We start from the raw sequence: 24,818 nt of genomic DNA, 5'->3' as shown, positions 1-24,818 counted from the left end.
ATAATTTAAGAAAAATAATTTTTTGCTGTCTGGTGAGGAATGCTCGGCTATCCCGTTACAAAGTGACCAATAACAGTGCTAAACTGTTTTGTTTCTCAACAATGTCAACTTAGTATGAACAGCAAATATTAACTGGCTCAGTAGGTCTGTGATGGATCGCACTGCCTTACTGGCATCAGTCCTGCCGCATCCATGTCAGAGCATATCACAGTATCAAACACCAGCTAGCAGACCTCTGGATTTCTCCATAGAAGTTTGAGGGCTGAACCAAAATATATGTAACATCAATCAAACAGAGTCCTCCTTTTAGATACGTTTAAACTAAAAGCGGCAATGTTGTGTCATGTTTGATCTATAGTATCATCAATTTTCTGTGTTGTTCTGCTGCTAAAAACAGCTAGCCTGTAAAGATCGTTCACCCACTCTTGTGAGAATTGTGACTTAATGCTGCTACAGCTTGTTAGGATGTACGGAAAGAGGTGAGTTCACTGTAGGTCAGCACAGCTACGCCACTTATCTCATCATTCGCACTTGGTCACAGGAGAACAGATTGCCGGTCGTCCACTCAAACAGGTAATGTATAGCTCCACGTTTCAGACGCTGCTAAAGTAAATTTGGCTATAATAAAAAGTATATAATAAAATAATAAAAGTCAAAAGTATTAAAAAGAATAATAAAAGTCAGAAGTGCGCCCTCTCCTGCCGACAGTAGTCTTGCTTTTCCTTGCAGTAGAAAACGCCACCAGGGCTTTCACTGAACGTGGAAGTGTAAGAATGGTGTATTATATCAAACATTTATCAAACCTTTCTTATTGCTGTATCAAGCAAAAGTTATATCGTGATAATTATTGTTTTCATTTTATCACCCTGATTTATTGCCCTAATGTACAGTGATAGTGATAAGAACCAGGGGTTGCGATATCTGTACCTCAAAAGTCATTTTATTTACTATCCAACATGACAGCTGAACTGACAAATGTCTTTAGAGTTTTCATGTGTAATGTTGATAATAGTAAAATAGTGGTAAATCCAAAGAAAAACAAGTTTTGCCTTAAAACATCCTACATACCTCTATATACCCGTCTGCCATGAATTTTAGGCCCAAAATTAGGCCCAAATCTATAGTAATACATTGTCACAGGCATCAGGCAATGTATTCATAACCATTTGACATAATAGCTTTTTGAGGTAGTTTTTAGGGGCATTAAACTCTTCAGACATCTGGGCCCATATTACAGAAGATTCCTGTCTCTTCCCCTAAGTTAAGATCTGACATGGTCAAAATAAGATTTTTTACAAATTCGTGAAACAGAAGCAAATCCTATCAATTTAGCAAACATATCTTTTCTTACAGCATCTTATCTAAAGTTAGGAAGGTAGGTGATCAGCTTTTACCTGTGTTACGATGCACACAGCTGAAACATAAACACTTAGTCAAATTATGTAAAGAATGTAAGTTAGTTAGACAACTTTTTATGTAAAACAAAATGTCAAAACAAAACTAAAGTGCAGTAAACTGGAAGTTTTAACAGTTAATAAAATGCTGTTATTGTCAGTGCGCACCGCGCAGTTTGACAGGCCATCGTTGCTCTCCAGTTTCAGTTTCCATTTCCCAAACCTTTAGCTGTTGTTGAACTGCGCTAACGTTATGCCTTCTAATAAACACGTGTTCAACTCTTCATTATTCATCACCATCACTGTTTTGTTAGACAAGCATTCACCGACATTAAAGACTTTTTCACACTTGGGCCGTTTCAACATCTGATTCTTTTGCATATGTGAACATGCCAAATGAACTCAGACCCCCCTAAACAGCCCCAAAAACTAACCAAACTGGGACCACCAACTGCTTTCAGTTTTTATTAGCATTTCACAGTCTGAACAAACTTTTTTGGACAGTTTGTTTCGTATATGTGTGTATATCTTAGGGCTGGATAATATGGTCATATTGATCATGATCATGATAAATTATGTCACATTATGTAGCAGCATGCAATTGTGAGTAAATTCCGGATATGTTTAGTACTTAAATAGCACTGATCGAGTGCATGTTTCATTAAAAAAAGAGCATAAGTATTGAACAGAAGTCAGTGTTTTAATAGTTTATGGTAGCATTTAAATATGGCACTGCTGTGAACATATCAAACCTCAGAAAAACGAAATGTGATGCACATCATGTATCGTGAAAGTGTTCCGAAGCATATCATAATGTGTTACATCTTTGCCATGCCAGCCACCCCTAATATGTGTGTAAGTATTGTGAGCAACAAATAATATTAAATAGCATTTTGTCTTGTGTTTAAGAGTTAACTGGAGGGCATGGAGTTTATGTATGTGTGTATGTGTGTGTGTGTGTGTGTGTGTGTGTGTGTGTGTGTGTGTGTGTGTGTGTAGAGTGGTTTATTGTTTTACTTTGCTGTTGGCATCCCATTAAGGCTGTTCTCCTATGTTTAACCTCTATTCCAGAATGGCCAGTCTTATTTCAAACAGCCCCTCCGTGTGTGTGTGTGTGTGTGTGTGTGTGGTTGTAGCTCATATAAAGCTGCAGACAAGCCGAGTGTGGGGCCATAAATCGCCCTGAGCTGCGCACAGATGCAATCAGTGCTTCTGGAGGTCACAGGCGCGCACACTTTTCCTCCTCTCCTTTTTAAAATTTATGCTTATTTGAGCTCCTTTCCTTATAAATCACTTAATGGTTTAATGATTTAACTCCATCACTCATTCCAGGACAAATCAGTTTGCTGCGCAGATCTAATTTACTTAAATCACAAATCTAACTCAATCTGACTGAACTTCTCTCTCTCTCTCTGTCTCTCTCTCTCTCAATTCAATTCAATTCAATTCAATTCAATTCAATTCAATAAGCTTTATTGGCATGACCATATTCAGTTACAGTATTGCCAAAGCATTGTCAAAAAGAAGAACAAGAAAAATGAACATTTAGAACAGAGAATAAGAAACTCTTCATTTCATTTGATATAAAAATGATTTTAAATATTAATATTAATATTAAAAATAATAATCTCTCTCTCTCTGTCTCTCTCTCACACTCTCACTGTCTCACTCTGTCTCTCTCTGTCTCTCTGTTTCTCTCTCTCTCTCTGTCTCTTTCTCTCTCTCTCTGTCTCTTTCTCTCTCTGTCTGTCTGTATCTCTCTCTCACTGTCTGTCTCTCTTTCTCTTTCTCTCTCTCTCTCTCTGTTGTGTCCTTCTTTCTCTCTCTCTCTCTCTCTCTCTCTCTCTGTTGTGTCCTTCTTTCTCTCTCTCTCTCTCTGTCTCTGTCTCTCCTTGCTCGCATCATTCTTTTCTCTTTTCTCTCCCCTCTCTTCTTTTTCTCTCTATCTCCCTCTTTATTATTCTATCCATTTCTCTCATTCTTCTCTTTCCTTTTTCCTCTCTTCTTTCTCTCTCTATCTCGCTCTTTTCTCATTCTTTTCTTGTTGTCTTTTTTGTCTCTCTCTGCCTTTGTCATTCTGTTTTCTCTTCTCCCTCTCTGAATCTCTTTTCTGTCTCCCATCTTTTTCTCTCCTTCTTCCTCTAATCCCTCTGTGTCTCTCTGTCTGTATTTCTTTTTCCTTTTTCACCTTTTTCTCTTTTCTCTCTCTCCTCCATCTCTATATCTCTTCTTTCTCTCTCCTCCTTTTTCTTTTCTCTATTCTTTCTCTCTCCATGTCACTCTTCTGTCATTCTTCTATCTTCTTTCTTTAATCTGTCTCTTCATGTCTCTCTATTTCTCTTTTGTCTTTTTCATCTTTTTCTGTTTTATCTGTCCTTCCTCCTTTTCTCTCCTCACTCATCTTCTCTTTCTCTTGTCTCTTCTTTCTCTCTTCATCTCACTCTTTTCATTCTTCTCTCTTTTCTTTCTCTGATCTGTTTCTCTCTGTCACTGTTTCTCTTTTCTCTCGTTCATCTGTCTTCTTTCTCATTGTTCTCTCCTCCTCTCTCTCTCTCTCTCTCTCTCTCTCTCTGTGGTCTCTCTCTGTGTATCTCTCTCTCTGTGTCTTTCTCCTTGCTCTCATTTTTCCTCTCTCTATATCTCTCCTTTCTCTCTCTCCTCTCTCTTCTCTCTTCTTTTCCTTTTCTTTTCATCTCACTTTTCTCATTCTTCCCTCTTTTCTCTCTCTAATTGGTCTCTGTCAGTATTTCTCTTTTCTCTAATTCATTTTTGTCTCCTTTCTCATTTTTCTCTGCTCCCTCTGTCTATACCTCTCCTTTCATTCTCTCCTCTCTCTCCTTTCTCTTTTCTTTCTCTATCTCACTCCTCTCTCATTCTTGTCTGTTTCTTCTCTCTCTGTTTTTTTTGCTGCCTTTTCTCGCTCCTTTATGTTCTTTCTTCTTTCTTCTCTCTTTAATGTTTATCTGTCTCTCTCTCTCTCTTTCTGCAGTATGGATGAGGTATGTGATCTGTTAAGGTCAGTGGGTTTCTCTCATGTGAATTCCGTGGGTCAGCTGGATGGACAGACGTTTTGTCAGGATGTTCACTGCCTGGACCTGCTGGTGTTTCCAGCGAGTGTGAGAGGAGAGCTGTATAAAACCAGCCTGCTGTCAGACCACAGACTGATCATACAGGTACATATTCCAGCTCACATACCTTATACACATATGCTGCACTAAGGGTGGGCAGAATGACTGTTATTGTTATTGTGATTAATTACACCACAAAACATCTTCCTGTGTGTTTGTGTGTCTTCTGTGACGTTACTGTATGACCACATTGCCAATATCTTGACCAGGAAATTCACAATATTTGTGTCTGATACAAGAACAGCCATCACAAAACTAAAATGAAGACATTTGAAGTTTTCCTGTTCCTGTACAACTGTATTCAATTATTTGGGCACCCCTGGCCAAATGACACATTTTGTTAAATTTGATAACATTTGATTAACTTATAAAATACACCAATCAGGCATAACATTATGACCATCTCCTTGTTTCTATGCTCTTTGTCCATTTTATCAGCTCCACTTACTATATAGGTGCACTTTGTAGTTCTACAGACTGTGGTCCAATATATCACAACTATTACTGTAATGACACTTTTCACTATGCACTTTACTTTACACTACAATATTGATGCAACTCAGAGTTAGTCATGTCTTTAATATATACTGTTAGACTACCTCATACCACTCAGTGCCTGGTGTCCATAAATATAGCGAATCTGTCTCATATGCCCTGTAAATATGTAAATAGATATACTTTTATACTTTATTTTATTTCTCTTGTACTTTATCTTATGTCTACATTTATTTCTATTTTGTATTTTTTTTGCATAGTATATGTAAGTTATGTGTAATTATATGTCTTGCTTACACCGCAATTTCCCTCTGGGATCAAAAAAGAGTTATCTATCTATCTATCTATCTATCTGTCTATCTGTCTATCTGTCTGTCTGTCTGTCTGTCTGTCTGTCTGTCTGTCTGTCTGTCTGTCTGTCTGTCTGTCTGTCTATTTGGGTGGTGAATCATTCTCAGCACTGCAGTGACACTGACATGGTGGTGTGTTAGTGTGTGTTGTGCTGGTATGAGTGGATCAGACACAGCAGTGCTGCTGGAGTTTTTAAACACTGTATCCACTCACTGTCCACCCTATTAGACACTCCTACCTTATCAGTCCACCTTGTAGATGTAAAGTCAGAGACGATAGCTCATCTGCTGCAGCACAGTTTGGGTTGGTCACCCTCTAGTCCTTCATCAGTGGTACTGCCAGGATACTGCCTGCTGGACTCTGTTGACTGGATATTTTGGTTGGTGGACTATTCTCAGTCCAGCAGTGACACTGAGGTGTTTAAAAACTCCAGCCGCACTGCTGTGTCTGATCCACTCAGACCAGCACCACACACACTGACACACCAAGTCAAGAGGCTTTTATTGTCATTCCATCTATGTACAAGTACACAGTGGAGTGAAATTGTGGAGTGAAATCCTCTAGGAACAACACGGTGCAACAAGTAGCAAAAAATGCAAAGTGTGAACGTGCAGACATAGTGTGCAAACAAAAAAATTAAGCAAGAAACAATATAATAAATATGATAAATTAAACAGACATTAGAGACAGTAAACAGACAGGACAGTGCACCACCGACAGAACACATTTCTGGACATGGGTAGTGAGAATAAGGTGCAGAGATATTAAACATGCTGTGATCTGTGAGCCACGCAGTGAGAAAACATACATAAACACAGCAGTTACTGAGGTAGTAAAACCTGAGTAAACAGTGTAAACACAGTGTTAGCAGCAATGTTCCAGATAGACCACCACCACATCAGTGTTACTGCAGTGCTGAGAGTGATCCACCACCTAAATAGTACCTGCTCTGTGAGGGTCCATGGGGATCCTGACCACTGAAGAACAGGGTAAAAGGGGGCTAACAAAGTATGCAGAGAAACAGGGCTAGGACTAGGATTTTCACCCATCCTTCCCTGCAGAACACCTCTAGTTCTGCAGTATTCATGGGCCTTCTTGCATACACAGCATGTTAACGGTTTACCCACAGATTTTCAATGACTATCAATGACTGTGTCAATAATTCAATGACTAGGTCAGACCATCAGGGTCCTTCTAAAAGCTTCCACTTTCTTGAAGTTCTTTGCATGCATGCATACAACCATATAGGCTACACAACATGACAGTGTTGAATTACACATTCACACCCACTATAAACACAGAACACACACTTCTCAGTTTCATTTTACAGGCATTTTACTGCATAATCTGATATTTAATCCGATTACTGGGCTTAATTCCATTAGGTTTTCAGAATTACTTATCTGTTTCTCTCTCTCTCTCTCTCTCTCTCTCTCTCTCTCTCTCCCTCCCTCTCTCCCTCCCTCTCTCCTTGTGGTCTAGTTTCTGTCTCTGAACTGTGCGAATACACAGTGAAATAATAAGCCTTTGGAGATATTTGCTCAAGCTGTGTTTTTGGTTTAATTAGAGAGGAAGTGAATGAGCAAGACTCGGTTCAGCTTCTTTATAGTTTAGGATTTCCTCAAGAGCCAGCAGCCATTATTGGTTGCGCTTATTATTGGCTTTATCCCAATTCTGGACCGGGATATAATGCCTGTCAATCACTTTTTTAGCGCTATAATTATGTACTCGGACCAGCATTTATTAATCTTATTAATATCCCTCTCTTTGATGCCATGTTGTTTTGGGTCAAGTTGCTTGTTTTTCTTGTTTATTATTTATTGCTTATGCTTGTTTGTTTGTTTGTAGGATAAGTCGTGCTGCGTGGGGCCCTGGGCGCTGCGGCCCCTGCTGGATCAAGACGGAGACGTTCTAATGGCTGGATCCTTCTCTGCTTCTACGATTGCTCACACTTCTGCCATCATTGCCGCCGCCACTGCAAACATGCACACGCACACCTTTTCCAACTCGCTCAAAAAAACACACGGCACTGCTCAAGTGCTTGTGTGTACGGGGGAGCGCTCGTGTGCTGAGAAAGAGGAACTGCAGGAGGTCCTCTCCAGCATGGGCTGCAACAGTGAGTGCATCTGAGGGCTTGTGTTTATGTGTTACTTCCCTTTGCCTCATGGTTTCAGAGATTTCAGAGATGTTTATAGGTGTGTGGTATGTATATTTCAGATGTGAAGCTGCTTCCTGAAGCTTTTCATGCTGTGGACGTGTCTGATTCCCGTCTACAGAAGGTCTTGCTCGTCTCGCTGACTCCACAGTGTTCCCTCTCAGCGGTCTCAAACCCTGTAGACTACCTACTGCAAGAGAACGGAGGTACAATCATACAAATTGAAAGGCACACATCACACAAACTGCATACACATGTGTAATTGAACCTCTTTAAAACGTGGCTTCATGTGCTGCTTTTTCAAGATTGTCTAGCTTGCTTCACATTACCAGACAGGTTCTATTTAAGTGATGTTTTGATTTAACAGGTCTGGCAGTAATCATGTCTGGGTGTGGCAAGTGAAATTGAACATAGTTATCAAATGAATTTGGTCAACTGATTTAGTAGCTAAGGGGGCACCCGCTTTTTCACATATGGCCAAGTAGGGCTGAACAGCATTTTTGCTTCAATAAATGAAATCATCATTTAAAAACAGCCTTTTATGTTTAGTTTGGTTATCTTTTGTAATATTAATAGTTTGATGATCAAGTTGGACAAATATGCAAAAAGAGAAGTAATTGGGATGTAAATATTTTTCACAGCAGTATATTTTCTGGAATTAAATACACTTTCTTTGTGTTTTAATGAAAAATAGTATGACTATATATGTATACACCTGTTCAAAGCTATGTTTGCTAGTGATGTACTCGCAAGCGTTTTTGACTTTTACTCAAAATTGGCTTAAGTTCTCACTACCGAAATATATTCTGATTGTTTTAGTAGTGACAAAATAGTATCATTCATGTTTCAATAAAATAAACATGATTAAGGTGAGTAATAAATAATTCATAGAGTCACTGAAAGCTGAAAGATTTTAATCTAAAGTAAAAAATATGAAATGTATTTTCAACTGATCTATATACAGTTACCAGTGTACAGTTTCAGTTTTTGTCATAATTTGAAAATGCCTGTCGACCTTTACATTGTGTGTAAATTTCATGATGAATGGACCAAAAGAAATGGTCCAAAACTACTTGGAAAGTCGTCTGGTTCCATTGACTTACATCAGAAGTAAAGTAGGTTTTTTCTTCTCCTGTAAAGTTACCATTTAGGAGATACAAGGTTTTGGTCCAACTGCAGCGGATTATAGACTGTAGTTCATCTGTTGCTCTGCAGTTTATTGCCTCCCCCCTCTCCCTGTTCATCATTGTTCAATTTTTGACTGACTGCTGTTGATCAGATAAGTTTTGAATGTTGGAGGGTTCTCAGCACAGCAGACATTGTGGCACTGTTTGATTGTTTTCGATGCTAGATTGAGAGTGGGCCACCAAAAGTGGCTCTCCGGTCAGAAACTGTCCACTGACACAGTCTGGCTAGCACAATTGTGCATCAACAGCCTCTGTGGCTATAGTCTGTAATTGCACACCAACAAAAAGTATTAATCTTATATGTAGCTCCTTCTATCCTGGGGCTGACATTTGATTTGCTTTATGGACTGAAACTAGAATGCAGTATTGGACATGATAATAAGACCCTGTGTGTCTTTCAGACACTGAGCTACTGCAGGATCTATCTCAAGGCTCCATCTCCCAGTCCAGGCTGAACACACTCATCTCCCAACAGAAGAGGGACCTCCAACACGCCCTCCACTGTGAGTATGTGAATGGCTGTGTTTGTGCAGGTCAGACATCATATATTGATTTATTTAATTTTCAGTTAAATGATCATTGAATTAGTCATTTTTCAACCTCAGTGTCAAAGGGATAACACAGAAACCTCAACAACTAGTATTTTTAGTGTAACTCAGTATTTAGTGTGTCCAACTTTTACAGAAATTAGAACAGACTCATCCAAAACCCTCCGTGTTTGAAGAGATTTCAAAAGAAATGGCTGAATGCGGCTGTATAGAAGAGCGAGGCTGCAGCGTCAAAGAACAGTTAAAACTCTGAAAGCAGACTTTAAAGAATCTGAGGACTCCAACCAAAGAAGTGACTGCGCACTTTTTACAGCAGAACACATTCTGGGTGAAAAGCAGCGAGTCAGTGAAACTTCATGATGGCTCCTGTCATGCTGGCGAAGATGAAGCCGAAAGCTTTAGGAACGACTGGCATTCGCTCATAATCATGACTGTTTGCCTCTGGATGAGCCACGTGAAGCAACGTGACACGTTGTTCTTTTGCACATGTGGGTCAGTTTAGGAGCTGATCTGTTCAGACTGATGTGACATACAGATCACATTTAAACGATATTGTGAACAGCCAAACAAAAAATCGGATTTGGTGAGAAAATCTGATTTGGGCTACTTTTACCTGCTGTGTGAACATAACCTTGGCTTCCATGTCACAGACTGGACGTGACTACATGCGCGGTAGTAAGTTTTGAAGGGGATAGTGCATGAACACAAGGAGTGGGAAAAGGATAAACAGAAGAAAAGTTGTCCGAATAACTGACATGGGCAAGATCGTGCCATTTAGAGCTTCTGAAAGTCACCTTCGATTACTTTTCGATTATTTGCCCAGCCCTAATAATATCTATGGGACATATTTTAATTGAATATAGGCACTTACATTTCTTTGCTGTTGGAAGAAAACCTGCTCCACTTTCGTTGTTTTTCATTTTTTCACAATTTGAAAATGCCAGCTGACCTTCACAGTGTATCAAAATACTGTGATGAATGGACCAATGGAAGTCATCCATAATTACTTAGAATAAGATCTTGCTCCATTCAAAACCGGATTTCTTCTCTTTTTTCACATATTGTACTCTAACAATTCCTTTTCTTTTGCACGTGAATTATCTTATATCTAATCTCCTCAGAAATATCTCCTGAAAAATGAATACTGCAGGTGATGCTACAGGTGATGCAACCATGCTTTTGGAAAGGCCTAGTCCTTTATGAGCAAGGATAAGTTGAGGCTCACCACTTTGTATTTTCTGGGCCAAAGAAGACAATGACCATCCAGATTGTTGCCTGTTACCAGCATACAAAAGCCAGGGTATGCCATGGTATTGGGATATATTAGTGCCTATAATATGGAGAACTTGTACACCTGTGACCATATACATAATTGTCATTTTGACTCGAAATGAAATAAATAGTGGTGTCTGATTCTGACTAATGCCTTGAACTGACGTGATGTAAATGTTTCCACATGAATAAAATATATCACATCACACAACATACACATTGTCTTTCGGTTTATGTTCTTTAGGCAGCAAGTGTGCTGATATGTTTTATTCATGTGGAAATGATGGACACATTTGAATCAAGTCAGTTCATTGCATCACTGTTTTTATGTGCATGTGTTTCATGTTCAATTAACTCTGCACTCTTTGAAGAGATGAATCCAGAGAAAGTTGAGTTGATCAGTAGATGCCCCATTTGGGAATTCTGCTTTGACCTAATTAACTAAGGCAGTTAAGAGGCTGTGTAGCTTAAAACAGTGATGATCCACTTGCTTTATTCCAAGGTACTCTATGTTCACTTAATCTTCTTGTGCGTATTATATGACTACGCTGATGAAATCATGTGTCATGATGGATTAGGATAATCCAGTATATGTGTGTGTTGGTGTTTTGTGTTATATGCATCTGACATTATTGAATGTGTTAATCAGCAGTTATTGAGCATACAGAGCTCACTGGTGCGCATGTTAAGGTGCTGTTAATTAAGGGCTAGATGCCTATCGATTTTAGCCAGTTGGTAAAACAGAAAGAGGCTTCCCCAAACTGCTGCAGTGCCCACAGTCTGTGTGTGTGTGTGTGTGTGTATGTTTGTTTTAATAGATTTGTAGGCATTATACAAATACATTTATATATATATAAAAGCTAAAGAACTATATATATCCAAATTGTTACCTTGTTACCAGTGTAAAGTTCAGAAGCCAGGGTGTGCCATGGTATTGGGATGTATTAGTGCCAGTGGTGTAGACTTGCAGATCTGTGACCGTTGACACAGCAAAACACAGTGTGGAGCAAAATAAGCTGTCTTTTAGATGCCTATTTCAGGGATTTACTTCAACATGAAAACACAAAGAAAGATTCATTGCCGTATAAATAGAGGGTGCAGGTGCTGGATTGGCCCGTCTATAGAATCAGGATCAGAATCAGAATCAGAATATTTTATTGATCCCAGAGGGAAAATGCGGTTATTACACTTTAATAATTTAAAACAAAAAAGAGAAATTTGCAATATCTTCACATTTAAATTCTTACGAATACAGTTAGTAGCAGTGGATGTGATAATAAATATGAAACATACTGTATAAAGCAGTTTAAATTATTGCACTTCTGAGTTATTGTATATTGATGGAGGGGTTATAGAATTTAACGGCTACAGGTAAGAATGACTTCCTGTTGCCCTTTGTGGTGCATTTCGGTAGAATGAGTCTTGCACTAAATGTGCTCCTGTATCTTATCACTGTGTCGTAGAGTGGGTGGGAATCATTGTCCATAAATGCCTGCAGCTTAGACAGCGTCCTCCTCTCTGATACTGCCGTCAGTGAGTCCAGCTCCACACCCACAACATCACCGGACTTGCGGATCAGTTTGTTGAGTCTGTTGGCATCTGCCACCCTCAGCCTGCTTCCCCAGCATGCAACAGCATAGAGGAATGCACTCGCCACCAGAGACTCATAGAAGATCCTGAGCATAGTCCCGCAGATGTTGAAGGACCTCAGGCGCCTCAGAAAATAGAGACGACTTTGGCCCTTCTTGTAGAGGGCGTCAGTGTTCTTAGCCCTGTCCAGTTTATTGTCAATATACACTCCCAGATATTTGTTATCTTCCACAGTTTCCACACTGACCCCCTTGATGGACACAGGGGTCACTGGTGCCTTGTCCCTCCTCAGGTCCACCAACAGTTCCTTTGTCTTTGTCACGTTTAGCTGCAAATGATTCCGCTCGCATCAAGTCCTTCACCGTCGATCTTGATGGTACTTGAAGGTAGTCCACACTCATTGTCTCCCATTGAAAACATTGGCACATTTTAAAGTGCAAAATACAACTGGACTTGTGGAAGACTGGCAAAAACTGTGCTTTCAGTTTGTGTCAAATATTTATTTAATCAAATATTGTGTTTTTCTGCTCTTTAATACATGTCAAACATAGACTAATCACTATTTTCTGTTTTTAGTAGCATTTCATGTCCAAATGTTTTGAATTGAGGTTTGTAGATACATGAATATATAATATGTATGGGACATGTTATTATTATATATAGTCACTTATTTATGTATAATAGATACAGCACATATTAGTATCACGTATAGATACTTATAAGTAAGTATCAATAAGAGTGAATCCATTATAACCGTGCAAAGTGATTTTTGTCGGCAGTGAACCTTCACAACAGCGCAGAGCATCTGTAGTTGGTTCCACAACAAAGGATGATCTCCAAAATCGCATTGCAAGAGCCGTGAGTGCAGCGACACCCGACGTGCTCGATTGAGTATAGGATGAATTTGACTGTCGCGTTGATGTTGTCCGTAAATCTGGAGGAGGTTCACATTAAGCGCTTCCAAAAATTACATAATAATCTCTGTGCTTACTTACACCATTTACAATTTACTGCATTGTTCCGTAATGATTTACAAGTGAAATAAATAATTTTGAAATCAGATTAATCTTTTTGAATCACCCTGTATGCGTGTGTGTGTGTGTGTATATATATATATTTATATATATATATACCATTTACAATTTACTGCATTGTTCCGTAATGATTTACAAGTGAAATAAATAATTTTGAAATCAGATTAATCTTTTTGAATCACCCTGTATGCGTGTGTGTGTGTGTGTATATATATATATAGCTGTTGGGCTGTTGTTGGAACAAAACATTGAAAGCCCATTTCTGTCGTTTTTTGTGTTTTTGAAATATGTTTGTATATATGCAAAACAGCTTTTTTCATTCCTTAATTGAATACAGTTTTACATTACAAGGTCTATTGTCAAAAATATGAATTGTAGAATTTCTTTATTTTTTTCCCTCTTTTACTTTAACGGCAGAGTGCACTCGCGCTGTCACAGACTGTACAAGGCCTCAACATGGTCAGTGTCACAGATTTGCTAAATTTCTGAATACTGACTTTGAAATAGTACAACATCTTCAATATTTCTTTGTCAATATTTCTTTATTTTAATTTGTTTCAACTTAAAAAAAAATGTTTTGTATATTTCCAGGTTTAAATGAATGTGTGTGTGGGTGTGGGTGCACCTAATGGCCACAAGAAGCATTCTGCTGATGCTGCGTCTTCCTCTTGTGTACACATATGCTGTCTGGCTTCTCAAAATCATGTGCACACACATTCACTAGCTTTTTGCTTATCTCATGGAAAAGTACTTACTGGTGTTTTCTTTTTTTCAAATAACAGTGGGTCTGTGTGCATGAATAAGTGAAAAAGTCCATCAAGGGACATTAGCAATGTCATGTACACACATACAATGTCCGATAAGGTTTGTCAGTTCAGAAGAACGAGTACACAAAAATAAGCAGGTGTAGCAGGTATAATCTGCAGCTGGAGATTCAGCTGCATCAAAATTGTAATCAATTCTTATGAATTTTAATAATATTCAACAAAATATGGGCTTATTTTTTGGCCAGAATAAAATTCAAATGTGACACTTGGAACCCCCTCATATTGTTTTTTTGTCTATATTTCACTTAAGCAATAGAACATTCAAGGTTGTATGTTATCGCAAGATAACATCACAGCTGTGATTTGGTCACAGATCATCATAGCCATGACGTTATACGTGATAACCTTGAGTAACCTTGAGATAATATGGTATTTATACAACAGTTAAATAAATAAGGTAAGAAATGAATAATTGGCCTGTGAACATGGCATTTAATATGTTTTAATGTTAGCAATTCCTTACTCCTCAGCTTGTGTGGCCGGAATTAACTGTTAATATAACAGTAAATAAATAGTTCCTTTAGTCACATTTGTGTATTCAAAGATGTATAGAAATAAATGTTTTTCCCGAAACCAAAAGCAAAATTCAGGACACATTGGGCCAAAAAAGAAAAATGTAAAAACAATAAACGAACAATAAATAAAATTACACGCATAGTTTTATCGCTGCTGTAGAAACAAAAGCTATTTTTCAGTTTTTAAAATATTTTCGAAGCACCCGTTGGCTTTTACATTGTTTGTAAATTTCTTGATGAACAAACCAAAAGAAACAGCCCAAAATGACGTGGGAAAAAGTCAGGTGCCACTGACTTACATTAAAAGTAAAGTAGATTCTGTCCTTCTCCTGTAAAGTTACCATTTTGAAGATACGACAGCAGCGATATGTTCTTTTTTCATGTACAGGTGTTCTGCGTATCAAGTGGGATGTCATAACCTGTAGTGGAGACGTTCTTGGGTGTTCTGTCTGTCCCTTCTTTATTCTTGGCATGGACAGAGATTACACATTGCACATGAATGAAACCATGAATTAGTTCCACACAGGTGTTTCTCACTGTTTGTCTGCTGTAGCACAAGCTATTTGAACACATCTGCAATGACTGCCACGGGAAATCAAAAGGAACAAACAGTGTTTTTCATCACTATTTCTCATTTTGATTAGTGTTCAAATTACATGTGTAGTGTAGCTCAATGCTGATGCCTCTTTAGGCCTGTTTGTCTTGTTGTTGTTAAAATTTTTTGACCATCTGAATACCCCCAATAGAACAAAATTGTATGTCAGTGTATGTGTGTAGACATTTGTGTGTGTATTTTTTCAATAGGCTTGACTTACTGCATGCAAATTATGTGTTTTTTCAGTAAGTATGACATTGTAAGTTTGACATTAGCCTGTGTGTATGTCTGTGTGATTGTTACATGAGTGTGTTTGTATGTGGGTGGATATACAAGTAGTACAGAGGGACCCTCAGGGGATCTCTGTGGTATTCTTAACCTGCTGTTGTTCTGATTTGAATCCCTGCCCACTGTGACATTTTGCCTCTGTGTGTGTGTGTGTGTGTGTGTGTGTGTGTGTGTGTGTGTGTGTGTGTGTGTGTGTAGTTCCTAAGGTGCAGGCTGTGGTGTACTCCACCTGTTCATCCCTCTTAGAGGAGAATGAGGAGGTGGTAAAGAAAGCTCTCTCACTCAGAGAGCAAGACGGTTCCAGACTACAACCCTTCAGGTATGTGTGTGTGTGTGTGTGTGTGTGTGTGTGTGTGTGTGTGTGTGTGTGTGTGTGTCATAAATACACATATTTGAGATCTACGAAAGACAGATGATGACATTCTATAGCATTCTCCATATGTCAGTACTCTCTCTCTGCAGTGTTATAGAATATAAACATACAGTACTGTGGAAAAAGTTCACCTTTTCGTTGGTTCAGTTTCCAGTCCAAACAGCCATAAAGTACTAGTTGTTTGGTTTTTAACTTCTGAGCAAAAAGCAGGAAACATTTCGTTCGTATCTTCAAAATAATAACTTTACAGTAGAAGGTAAAACATACTTTTCTTTTAATGTAAGTCAATGGAACCAGACCTTTGCCAAGTAATTTTGGGCCATTTCTTTTGGTCCATTCATCATGAAATTTACACACAATGTAAAGAGCAACTGGCATTGTCAAATTATGCCAAAAACTGAAAAACGACAAAAATGGAGATGCTTTTAACGGGTTGACATTAGCACTAGGTGCTCAAAGGCAAACTAGATATTCCATTGTTTTCAGTGGAGCATCAATGGGAAAATTTTTCACCAGCAGTGATGGCAGCGTGATGCAGCAGTCAGCTGAATATTCAATAAAGAGTTTTGCTTTTCTGTTGACTGCAGTGGTGGAATAAACTGGATGTTGATTTTTTTGGGGGGCACCAAACGTGTCCTTGTGTAAGTTCAGTATTATACAACAAAAAATGAAAAGTGTACAGAAAGTAGAGCCTCCTTACTTTCTCTACCTTCCACAATCGACCTGGCTAAATCTCTACACTCATCCATTTTTGCCTGTTGGTAAATGTTTTTTTCACTATGTTGGAACTTTTTTTTCCCCCAATGTGAAGATGTAAGCTGTGCTTCATATCAAATCTATCAGTATCTAGTCAAATCTTAACATTTGTGCACTCTGTTGCTCCTCCTCCAGCTGTCCAATCTTAAAACTAATGGGTTACAGCTTGTTACACGTTCCAACAAGAGCTGTTCCCAAAGGTGTTACTGACATCATGCTCCACTTCAAGCACATGCTAATATTCGCACAAGCAACTGCCTACACTCACCTCAGCTGCCATACAAATTCCTTTCTATCTAAAAAACAGATATTTCTGATTAGATAATTGCATAAGGAAGGGCAATGTCAAAGAAAATAAATAATAAATAATAAAAAAATTTAATATTTCACATTATCTCGGAATCCCCCTTGGAGAGCTGGTGGAAGTGGCTGGGGAAAGGGAGGTCTGGGCTTCATTGCTTAGGATGCTGCCCCCGCGACCCGAACCCCGGACAAGCGGAAGATAATGGATGGATGGATGGATGGACATTATGTAAACACACTGTAAAAAGACAACTCAACACTATGAGTCTTTGCACTACTTCAGAACTTTGGAGATAGAACTTTTGAGATTGCAGAAATATCCAAAAAGAAAAGAATGGAAGCTGTAATGTACACAATGTAATGCTGAAAAATTTGATGTTAGATTTTGTTGAGGCTTTTATACAGTGGGGAAAAAAGTATTTAGTCAGTCACCAATTGTGCAAGTTCTCCCACTTAAAAAGATGAGAGAGGCCTGTAATTGACATCATAGGCAGACCTCAACTATGAGAGAATTTAATGAGAACATTTTTTTTGAATATTTCTGATTTTTAAAGAATTTATTTGCAAATAATGGTGGGGTGGAAAATAAGTATTTGGTCACCTACAAACAAGCAAGATTTCTGGCTCTCACAGACCTGTAACTTCTTCTTTAAGAGGCTCCTCTGTCCTCCACTCATTACCTGTATTAATGGCACCTGTTTGACCTTGTTATCTGTTTAAAAGACCAATGCCCACCACTCAAACAGTCACACTCCAAACTCCATTATGGTGAAGACCAAAGGGCTGTTGAAGGACACCAGAAACAAGATTGTAGACCTGCACCAGGCTAGGAAGACTGAATCTGCAATAGGCAAATATAGGCAAATAGGTCTTGGTGTGAAGAAATCTACTGTGGGAGCAATAATCAGAAAATGGAAGACCTACAAGACCACTGCTAATCTCCCTCGATCAGGGGCTCCACACAAGATCTCAGCCCGTGGGGTCAAAATGATCACAAGAACGGTGAGCAGAAATCCCAGAACCACACGGGGGGACCTAGTGAATGACCTGCAGAAAGCTGGGACCAATGTTACAAAGGCTACTGTCAGTAACACACTACGCCGCCAGGGACTCAGATCTTGCAGTGCCAGGCGGGCACTTCAAACTTCAGACGAGCGCGTCTGAAGTTTGCTAGAGAGCATTTGGATGTTCCGGAAGAGTATTGGGAGAATGTCATATGGTCAGATGAAACCAAAGTAGAACTGTTTGGTACAAACACAACTCGTCGTGTTTGGAGGAGAGTGAATGCTGAGTTGCATCCAAAGAACACCATACCAACTGTGAAGCATGAGGGTGGCAACATCATGCTTTGGGGCTGTTTCTCTGCAAAGGGACCAGGACAACTGTACATGAAAGAATGAATGGGGCCATGAATTGTGAGATTTTGATTGCAAACCTCCTTCCATCGGCAAGGGCATTGAAGATGAAACGTGGCTGGGTCTTTCAGCATGACAATGATACCAGTCACACTGCCAGGGCAACAAAGGAGTGGCTTCGTAAGAAGCATTTCAAGGTCCTGGAGTGGCCTAGCCAGTCTCCAGATCTCAACCCCATAGAAAACCTTTGGAGGGAGTTGAAAGTCTGTGTTGCCCGCCGACAGCCCCAAAACATCACTGCTCTGCATGGAGGAATGGGCCAACATACCAGCAGCGGTGTGTGCCAACCTTGTAAAGACTTACAGAAAACGTTTGACCTCTGTCATTGCCAACAAAGAATATATAACAAAGTATTGAGATGAACTTTTGTTATTGACCAAATACTTGATTTTCTAATTGTGTCTCTCATAGGTGAGGTCTACCTATGATGTCAATTACAGGCCTCTCTCATCTTTTTAAGTGGGAGAACTTGCACAATTGGTGACTGACTAAATACTTTTTTTCCCCACTGTATGTTGTCCTGTTAAATATGTGTTCTCTGCTTTAATTCCTCATATTGAAAAAGGAATAACTTGTACTTAATTGAAATTGAAACTTTGATTGAAATGGAAGTAAATTAATTAGTGGTCTCAAAAATAATGAATAAATATAACAAATATATAAATATAACTAAAGCTCAGTAGAACTTAGTTTGAAGTAGATAATGATCAAAAATACATATTAATGTATTAAGCAACATCTAATGTTGTTCACTGCAGAAAATGAAAAATACCTTTGATTATTTTACGTCTCTCTTATTATTATTTAAGTATTATTTATTAGTATTATAAAAAAAGACACTCATGGTATGCACTATTGGTGTAGTGCACCCTCTATCAGCCATCTAGATCTCTAATGTGTATATCTACGGTCTGTATGCATGTGTCCTGTCGTTTTCTAGTCCATGGTTCTCATCATGATTTCTTTATCGCAGATCTTTTATTTTGCCATGCTGTATACTGTGCAAGAGATTTAAGCAAAGCTATATATATGATAATGCATATCGCTCATGCAAGTATTGTTAATAGGTCTGGGTGCTGTTCTATTACTGTTACTATTCTATTACTAATATAATGTGCATTCAAGCATATTGTTTGTGTATGTGCATCTGCATCTATGATCATTGCTTATTTGTATGTCTATGTATGTATGTATATGCATGTGTGCATGTGTCAGGCTCAGCTGCCCGTCTCTGCTGCAGAACATCGTGTCTGAGGAAGACAAGGGCAAAGGAGAGAAGGCCAGCTTCTTCAGGCTGGAAGCATCCAATCAGAGTAATGGCTGTTTCTTAGCTGTACTGGCCCGTCAGGTTTGTACACATATCTCTCACATATCAAATTCTGTCCTTCTGAATGAAAATTTACGTAATCTTCCCATTTCCTCCAAATTGTAGTTAATCAGCCAGGACATGTATGGTTTGCTTCTTCAGTTTTGCACTGCCGCTATGAGGGTAATGTAGCGAGTAATGAAAGCTACTACCCTACCAATTAGCATTGAGCAAACAGCATGCCTAAATCATCACACACTTGCCTCAAACCATGTTGAGTTGTTAAGTCTCAAACAGATTTGTTTATATACTTCGCATATGCAAATGCAAACTTCATCTCCAAAAAAGTTTGAGAATGACCTGTATTGAATTCAAAACGGTACAAAAATACCAAATTTGAAGAATTGAAAAAGTTAAACTCTGAAATATAGTTTTTTGTTGTTGTTTTTTTTGTTGTTGTTGTTTAATGGCTGTGACACATTTCTATAATGGTTTAGCATATTTACAATTGTATTACATCATTCTTTTAGCAACACTGAATAATCACTTGGGCACTTAAGATCGCAGTTTTAAAAGCAGAATTTTTGTTAACACTTTATTTGGATAGTCCATTTTGCTTTGTAGATACTTAATTTACTTTCAAGTTACATTCATCTAAATATCTACTTAATTAACCTTAACTTTCTTTAACTCAAAACCTGGCTCTTATCCTAACCCTCACCTTAATTTCCACCCAAAACCAAACCCAACTCTAACCCTGATCCAAGTCTTAACCGTAACCCCACCACTCTTTAGTTTCATCAGTTTGCTAACAGTTTGCATGGGACTATATTGGACTATCCAAACAAAGTGAGACCAAATTGTTTGCCATTGTTCTGTTATACAAGTCTTCAGCTGCACAACCTTAAGGGGCCTTCATTGCCATATTTTGTGCTTCATAATGTGCCACACAATTTCAGTGAGGGAGAGGTCTGAACTGGCAGCCGCAAGCTCTGTTGTAAAACATGCAGAATGTGGCTTGACGTTGTCATAATGAAATAAGCATGGGTCTTCCTGAAAAAGACGTTGTCTAGAAGGCAGCATATGTTCCTCCAAAATGTGTAAATATCTGTCAGTGTTGGTGATTCCATCACAGATCTTTTGGCTACCCATGCCAGCTTATTCTCTAGGTGCATCTCTTCCTCCATCAATTTGGCCACTGCATGTTGCGCTCAAACTTTTTACCAGTCTGGTTTACCTTTCAAGGTCAACTTGTACCTCTCTTCACTGGGTCAGTAAATATACACAGGCCTGTCTTTGTACCCAGGGTCTAGAAGGACTAAAGCCTACCCTTTGTGAGTGAATTAATATTGTCTGTTAGCCAGTAGTACCCATTTGGTTATTGATTACAATGTCTAATCTATTTGATTACTGATTAAGGGAATATTTATTCAAAATGTCTATCAAGACCTCAAACATTACGTTTCCACTGTGCATCAATCCATTTCAGAAATCTGTGACTTATTGTTCGACATTACATGCCCTTTATTGCAGAGATTGCACTATGCTCCCTGATTCTTTTGATGATGTTAGGAAATGGAAGGTGAAGTACCTAAAATGCTTGCACTTTTGAATTATTTCCTTTACTAGGCCTTTACTGGATACTCATTTTATACACATGCATTATCACATTAGAGGTTTTTGAACATCTCACAACATCCTTGGTCTCAAATTGATCCTTTTTTGGAATGTGTTACAGGATGAGCACATGTTCATGAAAAACAATGAAGCTTATGAGGCAAAACATTATATCATGTCATTGTACAGATCAATGTGGACTTGATTTCATTTCAACTTTTTGGAGAATTGAGGTAGATAAAATTTTAGATAATAAGTAATAAAAACCAGTAGTCTCTTCTCAGCATTGTGTACACTTGTTTCAAACTGTGTCATTGTTAAGTAATCTCAAATAGACTTGCTTAGATGGTTTCTGACACTGTATGACGTGCAGAAATAAATAACACTACAGAGCGACTGCTCAAATAAACAGTTTTTCTCTCAGCTGTACCGCGCTCTGGCATGCCTCTCTTAATCCCTGACTCAGTATGAGACTCAGATTAGGCTTGCAGCCAGCATTGACTGGAACTCATGTTTAAACATCCAGTTTTATCTGTAGTCCAGCTCATACATTCTGTTCTGGGTCAGTACCGAGGTGGGATATGGCTGACTTCCCTGACTATAGTCATGATACTTCTGTGACAAGCCACAATTGTGGAACAGGCATAGTAAAACCTTCAGTAGTTTTCAAATTCATATCGGAGCAGTAGCAGTAGCAGTAGCAGTCCCTTATCTGTGGTTGCTTATCTAGTGTTTGGCTTCAAAGTGCTCAGTTCCAATTTTTTTTGCTCAGATCTTTCTGTCTTGATGGTTCGTATTTGTGTTTGTAAGTGACAGTATCTCATTTAATAGATACTAAATGTGTCAAACAAAACTTTTAAAACTTTTTTTTTCCATTCAAACACTATATTTTGTTCCAAAAGGCTTATTTTTTGTCACGATGCACAGATCAGGAAGCTGTTTGCAAAAGTTTCTTGCCTCCCAGACAGATAACAAACACTGCGCGGATATACAAAGACATTTGTATAGCCAGTGGTTACTGACAAAATCCCAAAAGTTCTGAAAGCCATCATAGCAAACAATACACAGTACTGTGTAAAAGTGAGAGACTGCCATTTATTAATTTAACCTCTTAAAATCCCAGGCTTATTACATACTAAGGCCTATTATTCAGTAACTACAGGGACTTCAGTGCAAACTGGTGGCGCTATTCTTAGGTTATATTATGTACTAAAGTGTGTAATAAAACTTACACTGGCACTTACATAATTACACATAAAAATTACACAGGGGCCTAAACAACAAAATATAATATCACGTTTTTCAGTATTTTTGGAAACTCCTGTTTTTTCACTTATTTTTCTTTGACTTTCTCCCATTACTATATGTTGCGGTCATTTCATGAACTTTTTTTGTGAACATTTGATAACAGCATTGCTTAATTCAGAATGCTTCGCTTTATAAGTACTTTTTGGTCACCCAGTTACCACCACAAGTCTTATTTAGCACCAGTGCAATGGCGCCTCTCTTCTCAAATGGCTCCCTGCTCCCTACATAGTGCACTAAATACTGGATCCTGCACCCCAACAGTGCACAATATAGCTAAAAAGTAGTCATGTGGGATGAATGAATGGTTCATTGTTTGGCTGCAGAGGCTTCTAAACTGAATTTCAACCTGGGCTTGACAATACTTCTGACAGAAACAGACATTTGAAGTGTGCAAGACGTTCAAGTGACATTCTTTAGACTTTTATTCTGCTGTTTTACAGTGAATCATATAGTAAGTACTTCAATTAAAGCTTGTGATATTACTGATCGAGGTGTTTAGGCTGTCTAGCCAGTTAGCTAGCTGACCGGCCTTGTTCTAGTTAAGAACATCAGTTGCCAGCCCCTCAGTTTAAACAAAAACATGTTCTTACTTCTTCAGTACACTCGGTGGTCCAATGAGCAGCATGAGAACCAAAGATTACTCAAGTTTTTTTGTGTTGTGGCACACTAATACAGAATTAAGTTGTTGTGAGGTGGTCATAGGTGTTGTGGTATATTTTACAACGGCTTAGAACGCGGCTCAGCCAATCAGATTTTAGGACCAGAACTATCCATTTTATGAATCCAGCACTCAATTAACTGTCTCACATGCTCTGTTTTATATATTCCTTTATAATCAGGTCAGGAATAATTATGCCAAATGTCATGATAAGGCACTGTGCTTCCTCTGCTGTGGATCTGAAGTACCGCTGTAAAGGGGGCTGACCCTGCAGAGGTCAATGCAGCAAAATCTTTTCAATAACGTCAATTCATTTTGCCCATGAAATTTTTCAGTCCAGAATCTTTAATAAAAAACTCTTGATTGCAGCAGTTTCATGCAAATGAGCGTAGAATGTGGACTAACACTAAGCCTAGGCTTAATCTGAGATCAGAGAAAACTATAGTGGTCAGCTGAAAATGAAGAGAGAAGAGAGATGCCCTTTATTTCTTTTTCCACCACCTTCCACTGAAAAATAGAGAGCGAGAGAGGGGAGGGAGGGGAAATGGGTTGAAATTTGCGCCAGAGCTTCTGCTTATGTAATGTTGGCCTGTGTTTTTGTACAGTTATGTGAGTGTGTGTCTGTGTTTGCATCTGTTTGTTTGTTGTTCTGAGTGCCAGTCGATGTTGAAAGCGCTTCAGTTAGAGAGCTTCCCTGCAGACCTACCCTCAAGAGACTGTCTCTAACTCTTTCCCTCACTCTCTCACTCATCTGTGGGCCCATTGACTAATCCTGCTCTCGTATGCTGAGGAATCCCTCCTCCTTTCGCTCTTTCATCTGCAGCTGAAAATAACTTTGTCCCGCAGCAGAGAGTGAGAGTCAATGCAGTTTTAATACTGAGAGTTAATTGTGTTCCTACAGTGCAATTTTACTGCAATATTATACCTGATACTTTCATGCCAATCAAGCAGAGTAAATAGAGGGAGAGAGAGGAAGTGGTGGGGGGTGAGAAGATGATGTTCTTATCTTCTTTATAGTATATTCATAAGTATATTCCTCACCAAGTGTACAGTCTGCAGAATGCAGTCTGTGGTGGTATGAAGTCTAAAACACTATAGAAGCTGGATAACTACAAGATGAGGTTGTGTTATGTAATATGTGGAATTTGATTGGTAGATCAAAGTTCAAGATAAAGTGTGTAAAGTGTGAAATTTCAGCTTCTCACAGACAGCGCAGAATGAAAGAGCATAGATTGAATGTTCACACATTGTGCCACAGGACATGCTCGTTTACTTTAACAGCGCTCCACACTGTCATGTGTGTTAGCAAGTTTCATTATTGCTTAGCGTGAACAGGACTACTCTAATTGAGGGAGCTCTGGGGTCAACCACCACATTTTCACCAAGTCTAAAAAGTTCACACTGTAGATTCGCACTGGATTGAAATCAAATCACAATTATTACTGTCTGACTGTAAAAACTACATAGACTGCAGATTCATACTGGATTAAAATCACTCCACAGATACTAATGTCTCATTGTAAAAACTACATACACTACAGATTCATACTGGATTAAAATCACTCCCCAGTTACTAATGTCTGATTGTAAAAACTACATACACTGCAGATTCATACTGGATAAAAATCACTCCACAGTTACTAATGTCTGATTGTAAAAACTACATAAACTGCAGATTCATACTGGATAAAAATCACTCCACA

The 24,818-nt window shown here is 38.6% G+C and overlaps 1 protein-coding gene across 3 annotated transcripts in view; it reads left to right on the top strand.

Annotated features, from left to right (window-relative positions):
• Positions 1-24,818, top strand: part of LOC108434521 (putative methyltransferase NSUN7) — a 77,374-nt gene that overhangs the window by 40,464 nt on the left and 12,092 nt on the right. For all 3 annotated transcript variants that reach the window (XM_037544720.1, XM_037544721.1, XM_017709720.2), the window contains 6 exons: positions 4,384-4,567; positions 7,217-7,484; positions 7,586-7,729; positions 9,112-9,213; positions 15,578-15,698; positions 19,442-19,574. In XM_037544720.1, the coding sequence (XP_037400617.1) occupies positions 4,384-4,567; positions 7,217-7,484; positions 7,586-7,729; positions 9,112-9,213; positions 15,578-15,698; positions 19,442-19,574 (952 nt within the window). The remainder of the gene's footprint in view (positions 1-4,383; positions 4,568-7,216; positions 7,485-7,585; positions 7,730-9,111; positions 9,214-15,577; positions 15,699-19,441; positions 19,575-24,818) is intronic.

The sequence above is a fragment of the Pygocentrus nattereri genome, chromosome 14, assembly GCF_015220715.1.
Source record: "Pygocentrus nattereri isolate fPygNat1 chromosome 14, fPygNat1.pri, whole genome shotgun sequence".
NCBI lineage: Eukaryota > Metazoa > Chordata > Actinopteri > Characiformes > Serrasalmidae > Pygocentrus > Pygocentrus nattereri.
The sequence above is the reverse complement of the archived record's forward strand: the minus strand, read 5'-3'. Positions and strand labels throughout refer to the sequence as shown.